The following is a 21,013-nucleotide window of genomic DNA, read 5'->3' as shown; positions in this document are numbered from 1 at the left end:
TGTGTTAAAAATAAAAAAGGGGGGGGTGGAAATAGGGGTTGATTTGGGGCCTCCCCCGCCTCACCGGCCCCTGGAGCACTCGGTCGTGCCACTTCCGGTCCGAGCCGGAAGTAGGATGACGTCACTGAAAGCGCCGCTACGGGCGCCGCCATGTTGGAGGTTCCGGTGAGGCCTCAGAGTGCGGCGCCATCTTGAGTGTGGGCAAGGCTGCGCTGGCGGCGCTTCAGGCGCCGTTACCGGGGTTGTGGCGGGTCCGGAGCGGCCGGAACGGACCCGTGGGGTGAGGGAGTGTCCGGTTAGTGCGTGAGATGCGGCCTGGCCTGATGGAGAAGCGGCTTCTCCCATCATGGAGGCTGCCACAACTATCATGGCGGCCGCCCTCACTCATCATGGCGGCCTCAATCCATCATGGCGGTCGCCACACCCATCATGGCGGCAGTCCCTGGACCTTGAAGGAGCACTCGGGGTCAGTGTGGGGTCAGCGCATTTTATTGGGGACAAAAAGTGACCCGTGGGGACAAAGTGACCCCCAGGGCCGAACTGACCCCTGGGGCCCTGGCTCTGTCCAGCCACTGCCCATCCTGGGGGCTCCAGGACATGGCGGGGCCTCCATGGGGCCTTCCCAGGGCACAGCCAGGGACCATCCTTGTCCCACGTCCCCTGTCCGGTGTCCGGTGTCCCTTGTCCCATGTCCTGAGTCCACCCCCTGTCCACCCCAGGTGTCCCTCAGGTGGGTCCAGGTGTCTGCAGCCCATCCCTGTCCCTGTCCATCCTGTGTCCTTCTGTCCAGCTGTGTCCATCCCCGTGTCCATTCGTCCGTGTCTCGTGTCCACCTGTCCACGCTGTGTCCATCTGTCCCATGTCCATCTGTCCCATGTCCATCCCTGTGTCCATTTGTCCGTGCTGTGCCCATGCCACGTCCATCCCCATGTCCATCTGTCTGTCCGTGCCGTGTCCGTCTGTCCGTCGGCGTCGGTCGGGTGGGTCCGGGTGCGGCGCTGTGCCCGTCCCTGTCCCTCCTATGTCCATCCCCATGTCCGTGCTGTGTCCATCTGTCCAGCCGTGTCCGTCTGTCCGTGGGTGTCCATCAGCTGGGTCTGGGCGCGGTGCTGTCCCCATCCCTGTCCCCGTCCATCCCATGTCCATCTGTCCGGCTGTGTCCATCCCCGTGTCCGTGCCGCTGTCCGTCTGTCCAGCTGCGTCCATCTGTCTGTGCCATGTCCATCATCCCCGTGTCCATGCCGTGTCCACCCGTGCCGTGTCCGTCCGTCCAGCCGTGTCCATCTCACCATCCCACATCCATCCCCGTGTCCGTGCTGTGTCCGTCTGTCCATCCGTGCCGTGCCTGTCCGTCCAGCCGTGTCCATCTGTCCATCCATGCTGTGTCCATCTGCCCGTCCATCCCGTGTCCGTGTGTCCGTGCCGTGTCCGTCCGTCCGTGGCTGTCGGTCAGGCGGGTCCGGGCGCGGCGCCGTGTCCGTCCCTGTCCGTGGGTCCGGCCGCCCACTGTGGCCGCAGGATGGCGCCGGTGCGGCCCTCGCGGGCCTGGGGCCGCTGCTCCCGCGGGATGCGCACGGCCCGGAACCGCGGCACGGCCGGGGGCGGGGCCGCCGCCGCCCGCCGGAAAAAACCCACCTGGGGGAGGCAGGGCACCGACATATCGCGACATGGCACCGGACACAGCGACATATTCGCGACATGACACCAGACACAGCGACATATCGTGACAGGGCGCCGGGCACAGCGACATATCTCGATACGGCGCCGGGCAGCGCGATATATCGCGATATGCCACCAGACAACGTGGGGTATATCGTGACATGGCACCAGAGAGCGTGAGATATCGTGATACGGCACTGGGCAGCAAGGGAGATAGCACAATGTGGCACTGGAGAGTGCGGGGTATATCACGATATGGCACCGGACAGAGTGAGATATCGCGATATGGCACAGGACAGAGCGAGACATCGCGATATGCCATCGGTCAGTGTGGGGTATATCGCGATATGGCACTGGAGAGCACTGGATATTGCGATATAGCACTAGAGAGCATTGGATATATCGCAATATGGCACCGGAGAGTGGGGGAGATACTGTGACATGGCACCGGGCAGAGTGGAATATCGCAATATGGCACTAGGGAGTGTGGGGTATATCACGATATGGTACCAGACAGTGTGAGATATCACGATACGGCCCGGGACAGCAAGGGGTATATCACGACATGCCGCGCTGTGTGGTGCCGTATCGCGACATGCCGTGTTCTATCGCGCCGTATCGCGATACGGGGGGGGTCCCTCACCTTCCAGAGCCCCAGCACGAGCAGCAGCCAGCAGCAGCAGCCCCAGCAGCACCGCCAGCGGCAGCACCCACCAGGGGACAGCGGTGACGGCCACGCCCGGGTCCAGGTGCAGGGACAGCGACATCTGCGGGGACAGCGGGGTCAACCAGGGGTCACCCAGGGGTCACCCAGGCACTGGGGTCACCCAGGGGTCAGTGGGGCCGTGGGGACACCAAGGGGGCCTGGAGGGACATCAGGGAGGGGTCTCTGGGGGGATCCTGGGGAGGTTCTGGGGGGTCCCCAGGGGGATCTGGGGGTCTTGGGTGTCCCCAGGGGTGTCCCAGGTGTCCCCAGGTGTCCCCAGGGGTGTCCCCACCTGTGCCACCGCGTCCCTGATGACGACGTTGCCGCGGGGGGAGGACGCACGCCGCCAGGTCTCCACTCCAGGACAGGGAATTGGGGAGGGGATGGGAATGGGGGGTTTCTCCGTCCATGGGAATTGGGGATTTGGGGATTTGGGGATTTGGGGATTTGGGGATTTGGGAATTGGGGAATTGGGGAATTGGGGATTTGGGGATTTGGGGATTGGGGATTTGGGAATTGGGGATTTGGGGAAGGGTCCAGGCCGGGCTGAGCCCCCTCCCCACCCCGGGTCTCTCTCTGACCTCCAGGAAGGTCCCGTTCCAGAGGCGGCCCCGCGCCCGCAGCTCCGAGCGCTCCAGCGACGGCAGCGGGCACCGGAATGGGCGGCAGCGCGCCGTGCCCCGGGCACAGTCCTGGCACAGAGAGGGGACAGGGTGGGGACACCCCAGGGGTGTGGGGACAATGTGGGCGCACCTTGGGAACGGGGAAATCCCAAAATGGGGACACCCCACGAATGAGGACACTGGGGATGGGGACACCCAGGGAACTGGGGCACACCAGGAATGGGGACACCCCAGAATGGGGCACTGGGGCCAGGGGGATTCCGGGAACAGGGGCCCCCCGAAGGAGGAGGAGGACCCCAAACCCCATGGGGTGCCCCCCTGGGCAGGGCCCCCCCAGACCCCCCAAACCCAACCTCCCCCCCTCACCAGGGTCACGTTCCTCCTCTTCCTCCCCGCGGGCACCCACCACGAGCGGGCCGGGGGCTCCTCAGGGGGGCCCCCCCGGCCTGGCGACTCCTGGGGGGGCAAAGATGGGCATGGGAAAGGGGGGGACAGGGACCCCCGGGCACCCCTGGGCACCACCCCAGACACCCCAACCACCTCTGGCCACCTTTGGCTACCCCTGGACATCTCTGGGCACCCCTGGACACCACCCCAGGCATCCCTGGCCACCTTTGGACACCCCCTGGGCACCCCAGGACACCTCTGGACATGCCTTGGACATCTCTGGGCGCCCCATGGGCACCCCTGGGCAGCCCCAGGAGATCCCTGGACACCCCCAGAACATCTCTGGTCACCTCTGGCCACCTTTGGACACCCCAGGACACCCCCAAGACACCTCTGGACACCCCTGGACATCCCTTGGACACTTCTGGTCACCTTTGGCGCCCCCTGGGCACCCCCTGGTCACTCCTGACCCCCCCCCAGCCCCCCAGTCTCACCAGGGCGAGGCGCAGGGGGTTGGCCGGGGGGCTGCAGGGCACGGGGGGGGTGCCCAGCTCCAGGCTCAGGGGGTACAGGAGCCACTTCCCGTTGGGCAGCTCCAGCGGCCACTGCACGGTCAGGGCGGCCGAGCCGGGGGTCCTGAGCAGCGGCCCCCGCTGGGACACCTGGGGGGGCACGGATGGCAATAGCCCCGAACCCAAAACCAGCCCTGAGCCCAAAAACAGCCCTGAGCCCAAAAACAGCCCCAAACCCAAAAACAGCCCCTGTATGGAACCCTGACCCCAAAAACAGCCCCAAACCCAAAAACAGCCCCTGTATGGAACCCTGACCCCAAAAACAGCCCCAAACCCAAAAACAGCCCCTGTGTGGAACCCTGACCCCAAAAACAGCCCTGACCCCAAAACCAGCCCCTGTATGGAGCCGTGACCCCAAAACCAGCCCTGTATGGAGTCCTAACCCCCCCAAAACAGCCCCAACCCCAAAAATAGCACTTTTTGGAAGCCCCACTCCAAAAACGCCCCACCCCACAAAGTGCGTGGGGCTCAGCCAGGCTGAAACCCCCAGGAGTCACACACCCCTCCCCATTTTGATTTTGGGGTCCCGGGGTGGTGTCTCTTTTGGGGAGGGTCTCTGTTTTGGGGTCTCTATTTTGGGGTCTCTGTTTTGGGGCCCATATTGGGGGGTCTCTGTTTTGGGGGTGCCTCTGTTTTGGGGTCTCTAGTTTGGGATCTCTGTTTTGGGGTCCATTTTGGGGTCTCCGTTTTGGGGTCCATTTTGGGGGTCTCTGTTTTTAGGGTCCGTTTTGGGGATCTCTGTTTGTTTTGGGGTCTGTAATTTTGGGGTGTCTCTCACCGTGACCTCGAAGCGGACGGCGCTGCCCACCTGGCTCTCCCTCTTCACCGCGCTCTCCCCCAGCACCTGCCCCCCAAAAAACAGCCGGGGGGGCACGGCCACGCTGTGGGGACAGCCCTGCTGTGAGGGGGGGTCCCGGGGGGGATCCCGACCCCAAAACCGCCCCCCGGGCACCCCAAAACCCCGACCCCACTGACCCGGTCACGGCCAGGGGCAGCTCGATGACCACGCGGGCGCGGGCGACCACCGGCTCCAGCCCCGGCTGCTCACTGGTCCTGGGGGGGATTTGGGGTCGGGAGGGTGAAACCCCAAAAGGAAAAACCCCCCAAGGCCGTGCGGGAGGGTTTGAACCCCAAATTGCAGCCCCCCGACCCTAAATGTTGGGGGGCCGGACTCTGAAACTGACGGGGTTTGGTACCCAAATCCTGCGGGGGTCTGACCCCAAATCCCTTGGGATTCCAGCCCCCAAATCCTGGGGGTCTGACCCCAGATCCTGGGGGCTGTGAACCCCAGTCCCGGGGGTCTCCATCCCCAAACCCCCTGGGGCTCTGACCCCAAATCCTGGGGGCTGCAAACCCCAAATTCCCCGGAGCTCTCGCTCTCAACATCCCCGGGTTTTGGCCCCCAAATCCCGGGGGTCTCCATCCCCAATCCCGGGGGTCTCCATCCCCAATCCCCGGGGTCTCCATCCCCATTCCCCGGGGTCTCCATCCCCATCCCCATTCCCGGGGGTCCCCATCCCCATTCCCGGGGGTCCCCACGCCCACCCTGGGGGTCTCTCCCCCGCCCGCTCACGTGGACAGCTCCAGCAGCACCTCCAGCTCCGTGGTGTGGATGGAGATGCCCGAGGTGCTGAGGATGAGGAAGAAGCGCACCTGGGGAGGGGCAGGTGAGCGCTGGGGGTGCTGGGGGGGTCGGGGGAGGGTCGGGGGGGGTTGGGGAGGGGGCTGCGCCCACCTGGGCCCCGCGTTTGAGGGGGTTCCCCAGCTCGCACTCCACCCTGGAGCCGTTCGGGTTGGCCAAGCACAAAACCTTGTCCTGGGGGGGGGGACAGGGCTGAGACCCCCTGGGGCACCCGGGGTCACACCCAGAGTGACCTCAGAGTGACCTCAGAGTGACCCCAGAGTGACCCCAACCCCAGAGTGACCCCAGAAGTGACCCCCAGGACCATCCCACACATCCCCGTCCCTGTCCCCTGTGTCCCCTGTGTCCCGTGTGTCCCCTGTGTCCCTGTCCCTGTCCCTATCCCCTGTGTCCCTGTCCCTGTCCCTGTGTTGTCCCTGTCCCTGTCCCTGTGTCCCCATCCCTGTCCCCTGTGTCCCCATCCCTTCCTGTCTCCTGTCCCCTGTGTCCCTGTCCCTGTCCCCCGTGTCCCCTGTCCCTGTGTCCCCTGTGTCCCTGTCCCTATCTTTCCCTGTGTCCCGTGTTGCTGTGTCCCTGTCCCTGTCCCTATCCCCTGTGTCCCTGTCCCTGTCCCTGTGTCCCTGTCCCTGTCCCTGTCCCTGTGTCCCTGTCCCTGTCCCTGTGTCCCTGTCCCTGTCCCCATCCCTGTCCCCTGTGTCCCTGTCCCCTGTGTCCCTGTCCCTGTCCCCTGTGTCCCCTGTGTCCCTGTCCCCTGTGTCCCCTGTGTCCCTGTCCCTATCCCCTGTGTCCCCTGTGTCCCCTGTGTCCCTGTCCCCTGTGTCCCCTGTGTCCCTGTCCCCTGTGTCCCCTGTGTCCCTGTCCCTATCCCCTGTGTCCCCTGTGTCCCCTGTGTCCCCTGTGTCCCGTGTCCCTGTCCCTATCCCCTGTGTCCCCTGTGTCCCCTGTGTCCCCGTCTCACCGCGCTCTCCTCGGCCCGGATGGCGGCGTAGGGCAGCTCAGGGGGCAGCGATGCCACCAGCAGGGCCTGGTGGGCATCGTCCCCGTCCCTGTGCGGCTGCGCGGGGTCCGAGGGCTCGTTGGTCACCTGCAGCTCCAGGGCCACGTCCTTCTGGTCACTGACGGCCAAGATGGCAGTGCCATCCTCGTCCCTGCGGGCACAGCCACGAGTGACACCTTGGGGACATCCCCGGAGGACGGCAGTGCCATCCTTGTACGTGTGACTGCCTTGGGGACATCCCCGGGCACGCACAGAGAGCTGGCAGTGCCATCCTTGCACGTGTGACCCCTTGGGGACATCCCTCACAGAGAGGTGGCAGTGCCACGTGTGACTCCCCCTTGGGGACATCCCTGGTCCCTCATGGTGACATGGCAGTGCCATCCTTGCCCCTGTCACTCCCTTGGTGACACCCTTGGGTACCCAGGGCTCCCCAGGGCAGTGACCCCAGGGCGGCAGTGCCACCCCCCCCCCGGTGGCGCTGTCCCCTCACGTGGGCAGGGCCAGGAAGTCGCTGTCCCCAAGGCGGGCGCAGAAGCGCGGCCGCAGCTCCAGGTGGCTCTGGCAGATCCGGTCATCGCCGCAGCCCTGGCGCAGGAAATGCACCTGGGGGGACACCGGGGACATGGGGACACCGCGGGGACACCGGGGACATGGGGGACATGGGGGACATGGGGGACATGGGGGACATGGGGACACCGATGGGACAGGGGACATGGGGGACATGGGGGACATGGGGGACATGGGGGACATGGGGACACCGCGGGGACATGGGGGACATGGGGGACATGAGGACACTGCGGGGACAGCCCAGGGGATGGGACGGGACCGGGACAGGGGACAGGGGGACATGGGGACATGGGGGGGGACAGAATGGGACACGCCCAGCAAGGAGGGGACACTGCAGGTGGGACAAAGGGACACAGGGGGGACACAAGGACAGACAGGAGGACACAGGAGGGGCGCAGGTGACACTCCCGGTGTCCCAAACTGGATGGGGGGGGGGACAGGTGACAATCCCAGTGTCATGGAGGGACACAGTGACCCAGGGTGACACAGGGGGTGGCACAGGGTGACCCGGGGGTGGCAGTGTCACCGTGTCCCCACCTCGGTGCACAGTGTGCTGGGCTGGCGCGGGCTCAGCGCGGGGGACCCAGGGTGACACAGAGGGACACAGTGACACAGGGTGACACAGGGTGACCCAGGGTGACACAGGGGTGGCACAGGGTGACCCGGGGGTGGCAGTGTCACCGTGTCCCCACCTCGGTGCGCAGCGTGCTGGGCTGGCGCGGGCTCAGCGCGGGGCTCAGCGGGGGCAGCGCCGTCCCCCGGCGCCCCCGGTGCCACCCCCGCGGTGTCCCCGCGATGGCGAAGGACAAGGTGACAGCGATGGGGCGGAGCTTGTCCCGGATGTCGTCCTGAGGAGGAGGAGGAGGGCGGGGGGAGGAAGATCAGGGAGGCACTGGGGACACCTGGGGGGGACACGGGGGGGACAGTGGGGACAGGGAGGAGGAGGAGATGGGGACGGGGCTGATGGTGAGGAAGAGGAGGCTGAGGAAGATGATGAGGAAGATGAGGATGGCGAGGCTGAGGAAGATGAGGATGAAGAAGAGGATGAGGAGGAGGAGGGCAGAGGAAGAGGAGGATGAGGAAGAGAAAGCTGAGGCTGAGGGTGAAGATGAGGATGAGGCTGAGGAAGAGGATGAGGGTGAGGGTGAGGGTGGGGTGGGGATGGGGATGAGGATGAGGGTGAGGCCGAAGCACGCACGTGCAGGCGGAAGGTGGCGGAAGGGGAGGATGAGGATGGGGATGAGGATGAGGATGAGGAAGAGTATGGGGATGAGGAAGAGGATGAGGGTGAGGGTGGGGATGAGGATGAGGATGAGGATGAGGAAGATGAGGATGCGGATGAGGATGAGGAAGATGAGAATGAGGATGAGGCTGAGGATGAGGATGAGGATGAGGGTGGGGATGAGGATGAGGATGAGGATGAGGATGAGGATGAGGAAGATGAGGAAGATGAGGATGAGGATGGGATGTACGAGGAGGGCGGAAGGTGGCGGAAGGGGAGGATGAGGATGGGGATGAGGATGAGGATGAGGGTGGGGATGAGGATGAGGATGAGGATGAGGATGAGGATGAGGATGAGGATGAGGATGAGGGTGGGGATGGGGATGAGGATGAGAATGAGGATGAGGCTGAGGATGAGGAGGATGAGGATGAGGAAGATGAGGATGAGGAAGATGAGGATGAGGATGAGGATGAGGATGAGGATGAGGATGAGGAAGATGAGGATGAGGAAGATGAGGATGAGGAGGATGAGGAGGATGAGGATGCGGATGACGCACGTGCAGGCGGAAGGTGGCGGGCACGCAGCGCCGCTCCCGCGGCCGCGGCAGCTCCAGGCGGGCCCGGATCCGGTGCTCGGGCTCGGCCGGGCCCCGCTCCAGGAAGGAGCCCCGGGGCTGCTGCCCCCGCAGGCGCCGCTCCGAGTCCGCGTCCAGCGCCAGCTGCAGCTCTGGGGGGGCACGGATGGGGGGGCAAAGGTTTGGGGGGGCACAAAGGATGGGGAGGGGCCCAAGGATGCGGGTCCCAAAGGATGGAGGGGGGGGGTCCCAAAAGATTTGGGGGCCACAAGGATGGGGAGGGTCCCAAGGAACGGGGGAGGGGGGCAAAGGATGGGGGGGTCAAAGATTTGGGGGCGTCCCAAAGGCTGGGGAGGGGTTCCAAGGTTGGGGATGGGGGGGGCAAAGATGGGGGTGGCAGTCCCAAAGATGGGGGGGGAAGGTCCCAAAGGATGGGGGGGTCCCAAAGGATGGGGGGGTCCCAAAGGATGGGGGGGTCCCAAAGGATGGGCGTGCGCAGGGATTGGGGTCCTGGGGATCCCCAGGGATGGGGGGGTCCTCAGGAACGGGGGGATCCCCAGGACTGGGGGGACGCTCAGGGATGGGGGGACCCCAGGGCTCGGGGTGTCCCTCGGACGGGGGGGTTCCCCAGGATTGGGGGATCCCTGGAACGGGGGGATCCCCCGGTTTGGGGGTCCCGGGGCTGTCGCTCACCCAGCGCGCTCTCGCTGTCCCCGCCCGGGCTCTCGCTGAAGCTGAAACACGCGCGGACCTCCAGGCTGGGGGGGGGACATGGGGGGTCAGGGAGGGGACACGGGGGACACGGGGGACACGGGGGAGGGGACACGGGGGGCACAGGGGGAGGACACGTGGAGAGGACACGGGGGACATGGAGGGGGACACGGGGAGGATACAGGGGGGACACGGGGGACACACACGGTGTGGGGGGACGCGGGGGGTCCCGGTGCACCCACCAGACCCCGGGCCCGTCGCGGCAGTTGCTGCTCTCGAGGTCGATGAGCGGCGGCAGCACCGACACGTCCCGGGCCACGTGAACCACCGGCCGCGCCCTAACGGGGGGGGAAATGGGGGTCCCGGGGGGAGCCCCCCAACCCTGAGCGCACCCTCGGGACCGGGCGGGGGGGATGCGGGGAGGGGGTTCTGGGGGATTTGGGGGTTCCTGGAGAGGGGGAATTGCTGGGGGGTTGGGGGCACCTCAGGGATTTGGGGGAGCTCTGGGATTTGCCGGGGGGGCTTACGGATTTGGGGGTGCTGAGGGATTTGGGGGATGTCCAGGGGTGGGGGGGACTCGGGAATGGGGGGGGGTCTGAGGGATTTAGGGGTCCCTGGGAAGGGGGAATTGCTGGGGGAGGGTTGGGGCGCCTCAGGGATTTGGGGGATGTCCAGGAATTGTGGGGAGGGGGCGCTCCAGGGGTTTGGGATTGTCAGGAATTGGGGGATTTTGGGGGGTCTGGGGGGGTCCCAGGAATTGGGGGATTTTTGGGGAGGGGGTCCCAGGAATTGGGGGCTGCTCCAGGGGGTTTGGGATCCTCAGGAATCGGGGGATTTTGGGGGCGCAGGGCAGGGGGGTCTCTGTACCTGTAGAGCACCACGGTGTCCGACAGAGAGCCCACCAGCAGGTCGGGGTACAGGTTCCCATCCACGTCCAGCCCCCCCGAGAGCGAGTAACCAAAGGCCGAGACCCCCACGGCCTCCCCGTCCAGCACCTGGGCAGGGGGCGGCTCTGGCTGAGCCCGGGACCCCCCCCCAGACCCCCCTGAAGACCCCCGGGCCCCCCTCACCTGCGCCGGGCGGGTGACGATGCCCAGGGCGCTGCCGTGGTAAATGAAAACTTTGCCGGCGCGCGCCGTCAAAAGCAATTAGCCCCACCGGGTGTGGGGGGGCATTTTTGGGGGGCTCAGACCCCTAAATCCCCCCCCCCAAACGTCCCCAAATCCCCACAAACCTCCCTGAAACCCCACATCCCCAAACCCACAAAGGCACACCCCCCAAACCCTCACACCCCTCACCTACCTTTTGCCCCACACCCCCAAACCCCACCCAAACCCCCAAATCCCCAAACTCCCCCCAAAGCCCCCCCCCCCCTCAAATCCCCCCCCCCCAACCCCCCCCAAACCCCCCCAAACCCCCCGAATTCCCCCCAAATCCCTTCAAACCCCCAAAACCCCTACCCCCAAATCCCCCCAAACCCTCCCCAGCCCCACAATGACCCTTCACCCTCGAACCCGTCCCGGTCCAGGTGCATCCCCACACCCCCAAATCCCCCCCAAATCCCCTCAAACCCCCCAAAATCCCCTCAAACCTCTCTGAAACCCCCCGAATTCCCCCTAAATCCCTTCACCCCCCCCAAAACCCCCCGAATTCTCCCCAAATCCCCCCGAAATCCTCTCAAACCCCCCCAAAATCCCCCGAATTCCCCCTAAATCCTTTCAAACCCCCCCAAATCCCCTCGAACCCCCTCCCCAGCCCCCAACGATCCCTCACCCTCGAACCCATCCCGGTCCAGGTCCATCCCCAGACCCCCAAAACCCCTCAACCCCCCAGACCCCCCAAACCCCCCAAATCCCCCGAATTCCCCCCAAATCCCCCACGAAATCCCCCCAAACTCCCCCCAAATCCCCCCCAGTCTCCCCGATCCCCCCACCCTCGAACCCATCCCGGTCCAGGTCCATCCCCAGACCCCCAAAACCCCCCGAATTCCCCCCAAACCGCCCCGAACCCCCCTCCCCAGCCCCCCGATGATCCCCTCACCCTCGAAGCCGTCCCGGTCCAGGTCCCCGGCCGAGCAGAGCGCGGTGCCGAAGGCGGAGCCGCGGGGGCCGCTCAGGCGCTCGGGGGTCGCGCTGCCCCAGAGCCCCCCCGGGTTGATGTAAACGTACACGGCCCCCCCCAGCTCCTCCTGCCGCTCGAAAAAGTGGGGGGCGCCCACGGCCAGGTCCGTCCAGCTGGGGAATGGGCGGGGGGACACGGATTTGTCACCCCAAAACCCCCCCAGAGGGGAGGGACCAGCCCGGCCAGGGGTGGGGAGGGGGTTTTGGGGGGGATCTAATGGGGTTTTAGGGGGGGGCTCAGGATTTAGGGGGTCTCGGGGGTGGAAGGGGTTTGGGAGGTCCCTGGGATTTTGGGGGGTTCAGGGATTTTGGGGGGCTCAGGGGTGGGGAGGGGGTTTTTTGGGGCCACGGTCCGTGACACGTGGGAGCGTAGTGACGGATTTTGGCACGGTAGCACGGCGGTGTCTTGGGGGCTTCAGGGGTGGGGAAGGCGTATAGGTGGCACAGGTGACACAGGTGACACACAGGTGATGCGGGTGACAGAGCTGACACAGGTGACACGGATGACACAGGTGACACCGGTGACATGGGTGCCATGTGTGTCCCGGTACCAGGGCTGGCACACACAGCTGACCCAGGTGACACAGGTGACATAGGTGACACACATGTGATGCGTGTGACACACACAGGTGACACGGGTGACACCGAGTGACAGGGCTGGCGCACCACACACAGGTGCCACAGGTGAAATGGGTGACACGGGTGCCACAGGTGACAGAGCTGGCACACACCCACAGGTGACACAAGTGACACAGCTGACAGAGGTGACAGGGCTGGCACACAGAGCTGACACAGATGACACGGGTGACACAGGTGCCATGCGTGTCCCAGTGACAGGACTGGCACACACAGCTCACCCAGGTGCCAGGGTGGCACACCCTCAGGTGACACAGGTGCCAGGGTGGCGCACCCTCAGTACACAGGTGCCACAGGTGCAAGATGGGCTGACACATAGGGTGACACAGTGACAAGCTGGCACACGAGCCACAGGTGACACAAGGTGCAGGTGACACATGCAGGTGGCACAGGTGCCAGGGTGGTGCACCCGCAGGTGACACAGGTGCCAGGGTGGTGCACCCGCAGGTGGCACAGGTGCCAGGGTGGCGCACCCGCAGTGTGTCACAAGTGCCAGGGTGGCGACCCGGTGGCACAGGTGCCAGCGCACCCAGGTGGCCAGGGTGTGGCACACCCGCAGGTGACACAGGTGCCAGGGTGGCACACCCGCAGGTTGCACAGGTGCCAGGGTGGCACAGGTGGCACAGGTGCCAGGGTGGCGCACACACAGTGCCAGGTGGCACCAGGTGACACAAGTGCCAGGGTGGCACACCCCAGGTGCCAGGGTGGCACAGGTGACACAAGTGCCAGGGTGGCACACCCGCCGGTGGCACAGGTGGCACAGGTGCCAGGGTTGGCACACCCGCAGGTGACACAGGTGCCAGGGTGGCACACCCTCAGGTGGCACAGGTGACACAGGTGCCAGGGTTGGCACACCCGCCGGTGTCCCCGGTGTCCCCACGCACCCGTCGCTGTTGAGGTCCAGCAGCGCCACCGCGTGGCCGAAGGCGGAGCTGAGCTGGGGCCCGCCCAGCACGGCCTCGGGCCGCAGGCGGCTCGCGCTGTCCGCGCGCAGGATCAGCACGGCCCCGCTGTGGTTCGCCCGCGGCGCGCCCGACACGAAACTGAGCTCGTGCGGCCGCGTCAGCGCCGGGCCCGCGGCCACCGAGAAACCTGCGGGACACGGGACAGTCAGGGGACACCGGGACAGCCCTGTCACACCGGGAAACCTGCGGGGCGGGACACGGGACAGTCAGGGGACACCGGGACAGCCCTGTCACACCGAAACCTGCGGGACACGGACATCAGGGGACACGGACAGCCCTGTCACACGGAAACCTGCGGACCGGGACAGTCAGGGGACAGTCATGGGGAGCCCCTGTCACACCGGAAACTGCGGGACACGGGACAGTCAGGGGACACCGGACAGCCCTGTCACACCGGGAAACCTGCGGGACACGGGACAGTCAGGGGACAGCGCGGGGACACCGGGACAGCCCTGTCACCTTGGGACCGGGACCACCGAGAAACCTGCGGGACACGGGACACGGGACAGTCAGGGGACACCGGGACAGCCCTGTCACACCGGGAAACCTGCAGGACACGGGACACGGGACAGTCAGGGGACACCGGGACAGCCCTGTCACACCGAGAAACCTGCGGGACACGGGACAGTCAGGGGACAGCGCGGGGACATGGGGACAGCCCTGTACACGGGAATCGCGGGAGCTCGGTCACCATTCGACACGGGGACACACGGGACATGGGGACAGCCCTGTCACCCCGAGACAGCCCGCCCCTGAACCCCAAGTGGGGACACGGGGACACCACGGGTTGGGGATTTTGGAGGAAAATGGCAGAATTTGGGTGAAAAGCGCAGATTTTGGGGCTAAAGGGCAGATTTTGGGGCCAGAGCAGCCAAATGCCGAGCAGAGCCCCCTCCCCACATGCGGTGGTTGCCGTGAGCAGCCCCCCAAAGCCCCCCCAACCCCCCCCAGGCAGGCTCCAGCCCCTCCCCCACAATCCATGCACCCCCCCCATGCAAAAACATCAGTGGGGGACAGGCAGGGACATGGGGGGGACGGGAGGGGACACCGGGGGGGGGGCAGGGACATGCCAGGCTCTGGGACCCCCCCCCCAAAGCTCTGTGACCCCCCCAAGCCTGGCGGTGCCCCCAGCACAGCCCTGGCACAGCGAGGGGACAGGGACCGGGATGGGGACAGGGACAGGGACAGGGATGGGGACAGGGATGGGGACAGGGATTGGGACAGGGATTGGGACAGGGACAGGGATGGGGACAGGGACGGGGACAGGGAGGGGATTTGGGACAGGAATGGGACAGAGATGAGGGGACAGGGGCTGGGCACAGGGATTGGGAAGGGCAGGGATGGGGCCACAGCAATGTGGGGACAAGGGAATTGAAGGGACAGGAAATGTGGGGAGCGAAGGGATGGAAGGACAGCGATGGTGACACAGGGACGGTGACACCGGGGTGGGGACACGAGAGGGGCCATGCGGGGGTGATGCGGCCACACGCGTGCGTGTGCGGGGGGGGAAGGGACAGGGCAGGGGGGCTGTGTCCCCATGGGGACACCTGAGTGCGCAGGTGACACCTGAGCGTGTCACCGCCACATCCCTGCAGGCGCCACCCGCGTCCACAGTGACACCTGACAAAGGTGACACGCGTGCCCAGGGTGCCACCCCCCGAGAGGGGACACGCGCGACAGGAGCCCCGTGGGGACAGCGCCACACGCGTGTGCCCGCAGGACCCTGGGGGGTCGGGGGGACGGGAGTGTCACACAGGGCACGGGGGGGTCACACACGGGTGGCACACGCCTGGCACACGCGTGGCACGCACGAACCCAGGTAGGAATTGTGCCCCACGTCCGCGGCCGCGCCGGGCACCCTCTCTCCGGGCTCGGGGGTCCGGAACACCCGCAGGTCGGGGGCGGCGCTCTCAATGTTTGTCACAAAGAGCAGCCCTGGGGAAGGCCCGGGGGGCGTCAGGACGGGACCCCCGCCCCCCCCGTACCGAGGTAGCTGTTGGCGGGCACGGGGATCAGGGAGGGGTCCTGCTCCTGCTCCCCCCCCGCTTCGAACGGGCCGGCGTCCGGGAGCAGCAGGTCCAGGGAGCTCTGCTGGAGCCGCTCCACGCGCAGCGAGCCTGCGGGGCCCGGGACAGGGGGGACAGGGGGGATAATGGGGAGACAATGGGGACACGGGGGGACAATGGGGACAATGGGGACACGGGGGGACAATGGGGACAATGGGGACAGTGGGGACACGGGGGACAATGGGGACAATGGGGACAGGGGGGACAATGGGGACATGGGGACAGTGGGGACACGGGGGGCAATGGGGACACGGGGGACAGTGGGGACAGTGGGGACACGGGGGACAGTGGGGGCAATGGGGACACGGGGGGACAATGGGGACAATGGGGACACGGGGGGCAATGGGGACAGTGGGGACAGTGGGGACAGTGGGGACACGGGGGACAGTGGGGGCAATGGGGGGGACAATGGGGGCAATGGGGGCAATGGGGACAATGGGGGGACAGTGGGGACAATGGGGACACGGGGGGACAATGGGGACAATGGGGACAGTGGGGACACAGGGGGACAATGGGGACAATGGGGGACAATGGGGGCAATGGGGATAATGGGGACAGTAGGGACAGGGGGGGACCATGGGGGGACAATGGGGACAATGGGGACAGTGGGGACAGTGGGGACAATGGGGACAGTGGGGACATGAGGGGACAATGGGGACACGGGGGACACAGGGGGACCCTCAGAGCTCCCCCGGATCCGGGGGGTTCGGGGACCCCTCCCCAGGGTAAGAGGGGACAGGGGGACACCGAGGGGCCTGTGGGCTCTGTTTGAGCAGAGACCCCTCCCCAGGTGAGGGGGACTCCGTGGGGACCCCCGGGGACACCGAGGGACCCTCGTGCTCGGCCTGAGCGCCCCAGCCCCACCGGGCAGCTGCAGCCCCACCCCCCACACTCCCCCCCCTTCCCAGGGCAGCCCCCAGACCCCTCTTTGCCTCACGGGGGTGGGGGGTCCCAACTCCCCTCACCCTCCCAGCTGTGAGTCCCACACGCCCCCAAACCCCCCAAATCCCACGGCCCCTCACCCTTCCAGCTGCTGTTACCGGGGTCTCTGAGCAGGAACAGCCCCCAGACCCCCAAATCCCCCTGTGGGGGGGATCCCATGGCCCCTCACCCTCCCAGCTGCTGTTACCGGGGTCTCTGAGCAGGAACAGCCCCCAGACCCCCAAATCCCCCCTGTTGGGGGGATCCCACGGCCCCTCACCCTTCCAGTTGTAGGTGCCCGGTGCCCCGAGCAGCACGTAGCGCCGGTCGGGGCTGAAGGCGGCCGCCAGGCCCTGCTGGCAGAACCCGAACCGTTCGTGGCCCGGCGCTCTCCCCTCGCAGAATTTCCACTCGCCGCCGTCCAGCTCGTCCCGCTCGCGCAGGTCCTGGCTCAGCACGAAGCAGCGCCCGATCACGTCCCGCGTCTCCAGCGGCTGCCGCACGCGGTGCCGCACCTCGTACCGGTGCGCGCAGGTCTGCGGGGACACCCGGCGGTCACCGGGGCTCGGGACCCCCTCCCGGAGGTGTCCCCGGTGTCCCCGTGCCGGTGCTCACCACGACCTTGCCGCCCGGCCCTTGGCTCTGCACGCTGACCCCCAGCCATTGGTTCTCTTTGCTCTCTCGCATCGGGTCCTCTGCGGGCACCGCGAGGGGTCAGCCCGGCCCGGAGCCCCCCTCGGGGACCCTGCGGGACCCCCGCTCACCTCCCTCATCGATGGGGACCCTCCAGCAGTCCGAGGGCTCGGCGCTCAGCGGGCAGGCGAACAGAGCCCCGGGGCGCTCGGCGGCCTGGCCGGGCACTGCCCGAGCCTGGGGGGCACCCACGAGCAGCCTGGCAGGGCAGCGACCCCCGTCAGGAATTGGGGAGGGGTCCCCGAGGGTCACGGAACCCCCCCCGGGTGCAGCTGTGCCACCCCCGCGCCCGACAGCTGCTGTGGGGACACTGTGGGGACAGGAGGGGACAAGAGGGGACACCCCCGGGACACCCCCGGGACCCCCGTCAGGGTTTGGGGAGGGGTCCCCGAGGGTCCCCGAGCCCGGGGTGCCGGTGGCGGAGGGGGGGACACGGCGGAGCCCACGGGGGTGGCGGGGAGGCAGAGGTGGTAAAAATAACCCGGAATTCACTCAAAATAACCGCGGAGCAGCATGGCCAAAAAAGGAGCGGGCACAGCGAGCCACCGGCGTCCCACGGAGCCGGGACAGCGCGACAAGGGACACCGGGGACACGGGGGACACGGGGGGACAGCGGGGACAGCGGAGCAGCGTCGGTTCCGCCGCCACCAAAGCCGCCCTCGGTGCCAGGAACGCGGCGCGGGCGGCAGCGCTGCGACACCGCGGCGACAGCGGCGACACCGGGCGGGCGGGGCACGGGGGGGACGCGGTGACAACCGTGGCTGAGAGCCCCGGGAACGGCCCGGGAGGAGCGGGGGACAGGGGGGACACGGGGACGGGGGGATGGACAGGGGGACACGGGGACAGGGGGACATGGGGACAGGGGGATGGACAGGGGGACAGGAGGATACGGGGAGACGAGGACAGGGGGAAATGGGGACACGGGGGACATGGGGACAGAGGGACAGGGGGACAGGCGGACAAAGGGACAGGGGGACATGAGGACAGGGGGACACGAGGACATGGGGACACTGGGGTATTAGGACACGGGGACACAGGGACAGAGGGATATGGGGGACACGGGGACACAGGGACACGGGGACACGGGGACACGGCAGTCGCGGGTGGGCGTTCGCCGCACGGCGCGGGGGGGTCCGGCCGGGGGGGTCCCTCCAACCGAGAGCTCCGGGGCAGCGCTCGCCCCCCGCCCCCGAGCCCCCCAGAGCCCCCATCCCCCGCTAATGCTGAATAATCCCGGCCCGCGCAGGCGGCCTGCCACTGTCACCGTCCCTTCTGTCCCTGTCCCTGTGTCTGTCCCCGTCCCTGTCCCTTCGGCACCGCCCCCTCGCTCTGGAGTCGCTCCGGGGGTCCCGGTTCCCCTCAGCCCCGCGGCTCCCGGAGCTCCCGAACTCCCAAAAGCTCCAAAATCCCCCAAATCCCGGCAATAGGATCCCCCCAATCCCTGAACCCCTCAAAACCTCCAAATCCCGGCAGTAGGATCCCCCAGCCCCAAAATCCCCCAAATCCCGGCAATAGGATCCCCCCAATCCCTGAACCCCCAAATCCCCCAAATCCCGACAATAGGATCCCCCTGCCCCGGAACCCCCCCAAATCCCGGCAATAGGATCCCCCCAATCCCTGAACCCCCAAATCCCCTCACCCGAACCCCCGGCTCTCCCCCCATTCCCGGGGGTTCCTCCCTGCCCATCCCGAGGGTCGCGTCCCCCCCGGTCCCCCCGGTCCCTCCGGTCCCCCCGCTCACCACGCCCGGGGCTCGGGGCTCAGCTGCCGGTGCAGCGCCACGGCCGCTCCGAAGAGGCTGCCCCGCTCCCCGTCCTTGAGCACCGGGCTGCTCCCGTCCAGGTTGAACGCGGCGGCCGCCGGTAACCACAGGAACAGCGCCGGTAACCACCGGGACAGCGCCGGTAACCACAGGAACAGCGCCGGTAACCACCGGGACAGCGCCGGTAACCACCGGGACAGCCCCGGTAACCGCAGGGACACCGACAGTAACCACTGGCAGAGCCCCGGTAGCCCCGGCGACATCCCCGGTAGCCCCGGTAGGCACCGGTACAGCCCCGGTAGCCGCAGGCACACCGACAGTAGCCACCGGCAGAGCTCCGGTAGCCCCGGCAGCCCCGGGCACGGCCCCGGTAGCCCCGGTAGGCACGGGCAGCCCCCGCTCGCCATCCCCGCGCCGCCGGTGCCGCCGCCCGCGGGAAGAGCGCGCGGAGCTCCCGCAGCTCCCGGGGGGGGCGGCTCCGCCCCGGCCCCGCCCCCGCGGAACCGGGGATGCCCCGGAGAGCCCGGGAGGGGCGGGGCGGGGGCGGGAGCCCAAATGGCGGGGGCGGGACCCTAAATACCGGAGAGACCCCAAATCTTGAGAGTGACCTCAAACCCACAGAGTCACCCCAAATTCCTGGAGTGACCCCAAATCCGGGCGGTGACCCCAGCACCGGGGACTGACCCCAAATCTGGGGAGTGACCCCATGGAGCGGGGGGTGACCCCAAATCCCCAGAGTGACCCCAAATCCCGGGACTGACCCCAAATCCCGGGGAGTGACCCCAAATCCTGAGGAGTGACGCCAAATCCAGGCACTGATCCCAAACCCAGGGGGTGACCCCAAACCCACAGAGTCACCCCAAATTCCTGGAGTGACCCCAAACCCGGAGGGGGACCCCAAATCCAGGGAGTGTCTCCAAAACCAGACACTGACCCTAAATCCGGGCACTGACCCCAAACGCACGGAGTGACCCCAAACCCAGGCCCTGGCACTGACCCCATAGCACGGGGAGTATTTTTGGGGTGGAAATGGGATTTTGGGCCATTTCCCAACTCCCGGGTTATTTTTGGGGTGGAAATGGGATTTTGGGCCATTTTCCAGCTCTGGGTTATTTTTAGCCCCTCTCAAAGTCCCCCCTGGGGATTTGGGGGATTTTTGGGATTTTTTGGGAGCGCCGGGGCCGTGTGAACCTGCCCGGCGCCTCCCCCCGGGATTTTGGGGGGATTCTGGGGGGGTCCGAGCGGGATCGGGGGAGTCCAAACCCCCCCTTGCCCCTCCCCATTTTTTCCCCATTTTTATTTTTGGGGTTTGGTTTTAGGGTTTTATTTTTATTTGCTTTATTTGAATTTAATTTTAATTTATTTTATTTTAATTTTTATTTTGGGGTTTTATTTTGGGGCTTTATTTTGGGGCTTTGAGGGTTTTATTTTTACTTATTTTATTTTAATTTTTATTTTAGGGTTTTATTTTTGGGGTTAGTTTTGGGGGTTTTATTTTTATTTATTTTATTCTAATTTTTATTTTTGGGTTTTATTTCGGGGGTTTATTTCAGGGTTTTTTTGGGGGGAGGTTATTCTATTTTTTTAAAATTTTTATTTTTAGAGTTTTATTCTGGGGGTTTATTTCAGGGGTTTATTTTTGGGATTTATTCTTGGGATTTATTTTTGGGTATTTATTTTCAGAACTTATTGTCAAGATTTATTTTTGGGGTTTGTTTTCAAGGTTTATTTTTGTGGGTTCATTTTTGAGATTTACTTTCGGGGTTCATTTTTGGGATTCATTTTCGGGGTTTATTTTCAGGGTTTATTTTCGGGGTTTCTTTTCCAGGTTTATTTCTGGCTGAGCATCCCAAATTTTATTTTTCCCCCCTTCCAAGGGCATTTCCCCCATTCCTGAGTTATTTTTCCCGGGTTATTTCCCCCATTCCTGGGTTATTTTTCCTATTCTGGGGTTATTTTATTTTTCCCATTTTATTTTTCCCGAGTTATTTCATTTTTCCCGGGTTATTTCATTTTTCCCATTTTATTTTTCCCGGGTTATTTCATTTTTCCCGGGTTATTTCATTTTTCCCGGGTTATTTTTCCCGGGTGATTTTTCCCGGGTTATTTCATTTTTCCCGGGTTATTTAATTTTTCCCATTTTATTTTTCCCGGGTTATTTCATTTTTCCCGGGTTATTTCGTTTTTCCC

The 21,013-nt window shown here is 65.4% G+C and overlaps 1 protein-coding gene across 1 annotated transcript; it reads right to left on the bottom strand.

The window, feature by feature from the left end:
* Nucleotides 1–480: 480 nt before the first annotated feature.
* On the bottom strand, nucleotides 481–19,213 carry ITGA7 (integrin subunit alpha 7). The gene is given in 26 exon segments (XM_030966988.1): nucleotides 481–1,635; nucleotides 2,303–2,326; nucleotides 2,328–2,426; nucleotides 2,947–3,057; nucleotides 3,355–3,444; nucleotides 3,870–4,037; nucleotides 4,726–4,828; nucleotides 4,923–5,000; nucleotides 5,521–5,600; nucleotides 5,683–5,763; nucleotides 6,548–6,737; nucleotides 7,077–7,189; nucleotides 7,846–8,001; nucleotides 8,932–9,101; nucleotides 9,643–9,707; nucleotides 9,903–9,998; nucleotides 10,528–10,655; nucleotides 10,731–10,780; nucleotides 11,659–11,894; nucleotides 13,301–13,508; nucleotides 15,197–15,316; nucleotides 15,367–15,498; nucleotides 16,649–16,904; nucleotides 16,984–17,063; nucleotides 17,133–17,260; nucleotides 18,803–19,213. Coding segments are annotated over 26 exon segments (3,432 nt in total). The 5' UTR covers nucleotides 19,087–19,213; the 3' UTR covers nucleotides 481–1,449.
* Nucleotides 19,214–21,013: the final 1,800 nt, after the last annotated feature.

Source organism: Camarhynchus parvulus, chromosome 29 (assembly GCF_901933205.1).
Source record: "Camarhynchus parvulus chromosome 29, STF_HiC, whole genome shotgun sequence".
In the NCBI taxonomy this organism is placed as follows: Eukaryota; Metazoa; Chordata; class Aves; order Passeriformes; family Thraupidae; genus Camarhynchus; species Camarhynchus parvulus.
The sequence above is the reverse complement of the archived record's forward strand: the minus strand, read 5'-3'. Positions and strand labels throughout refer to the sequence as shown.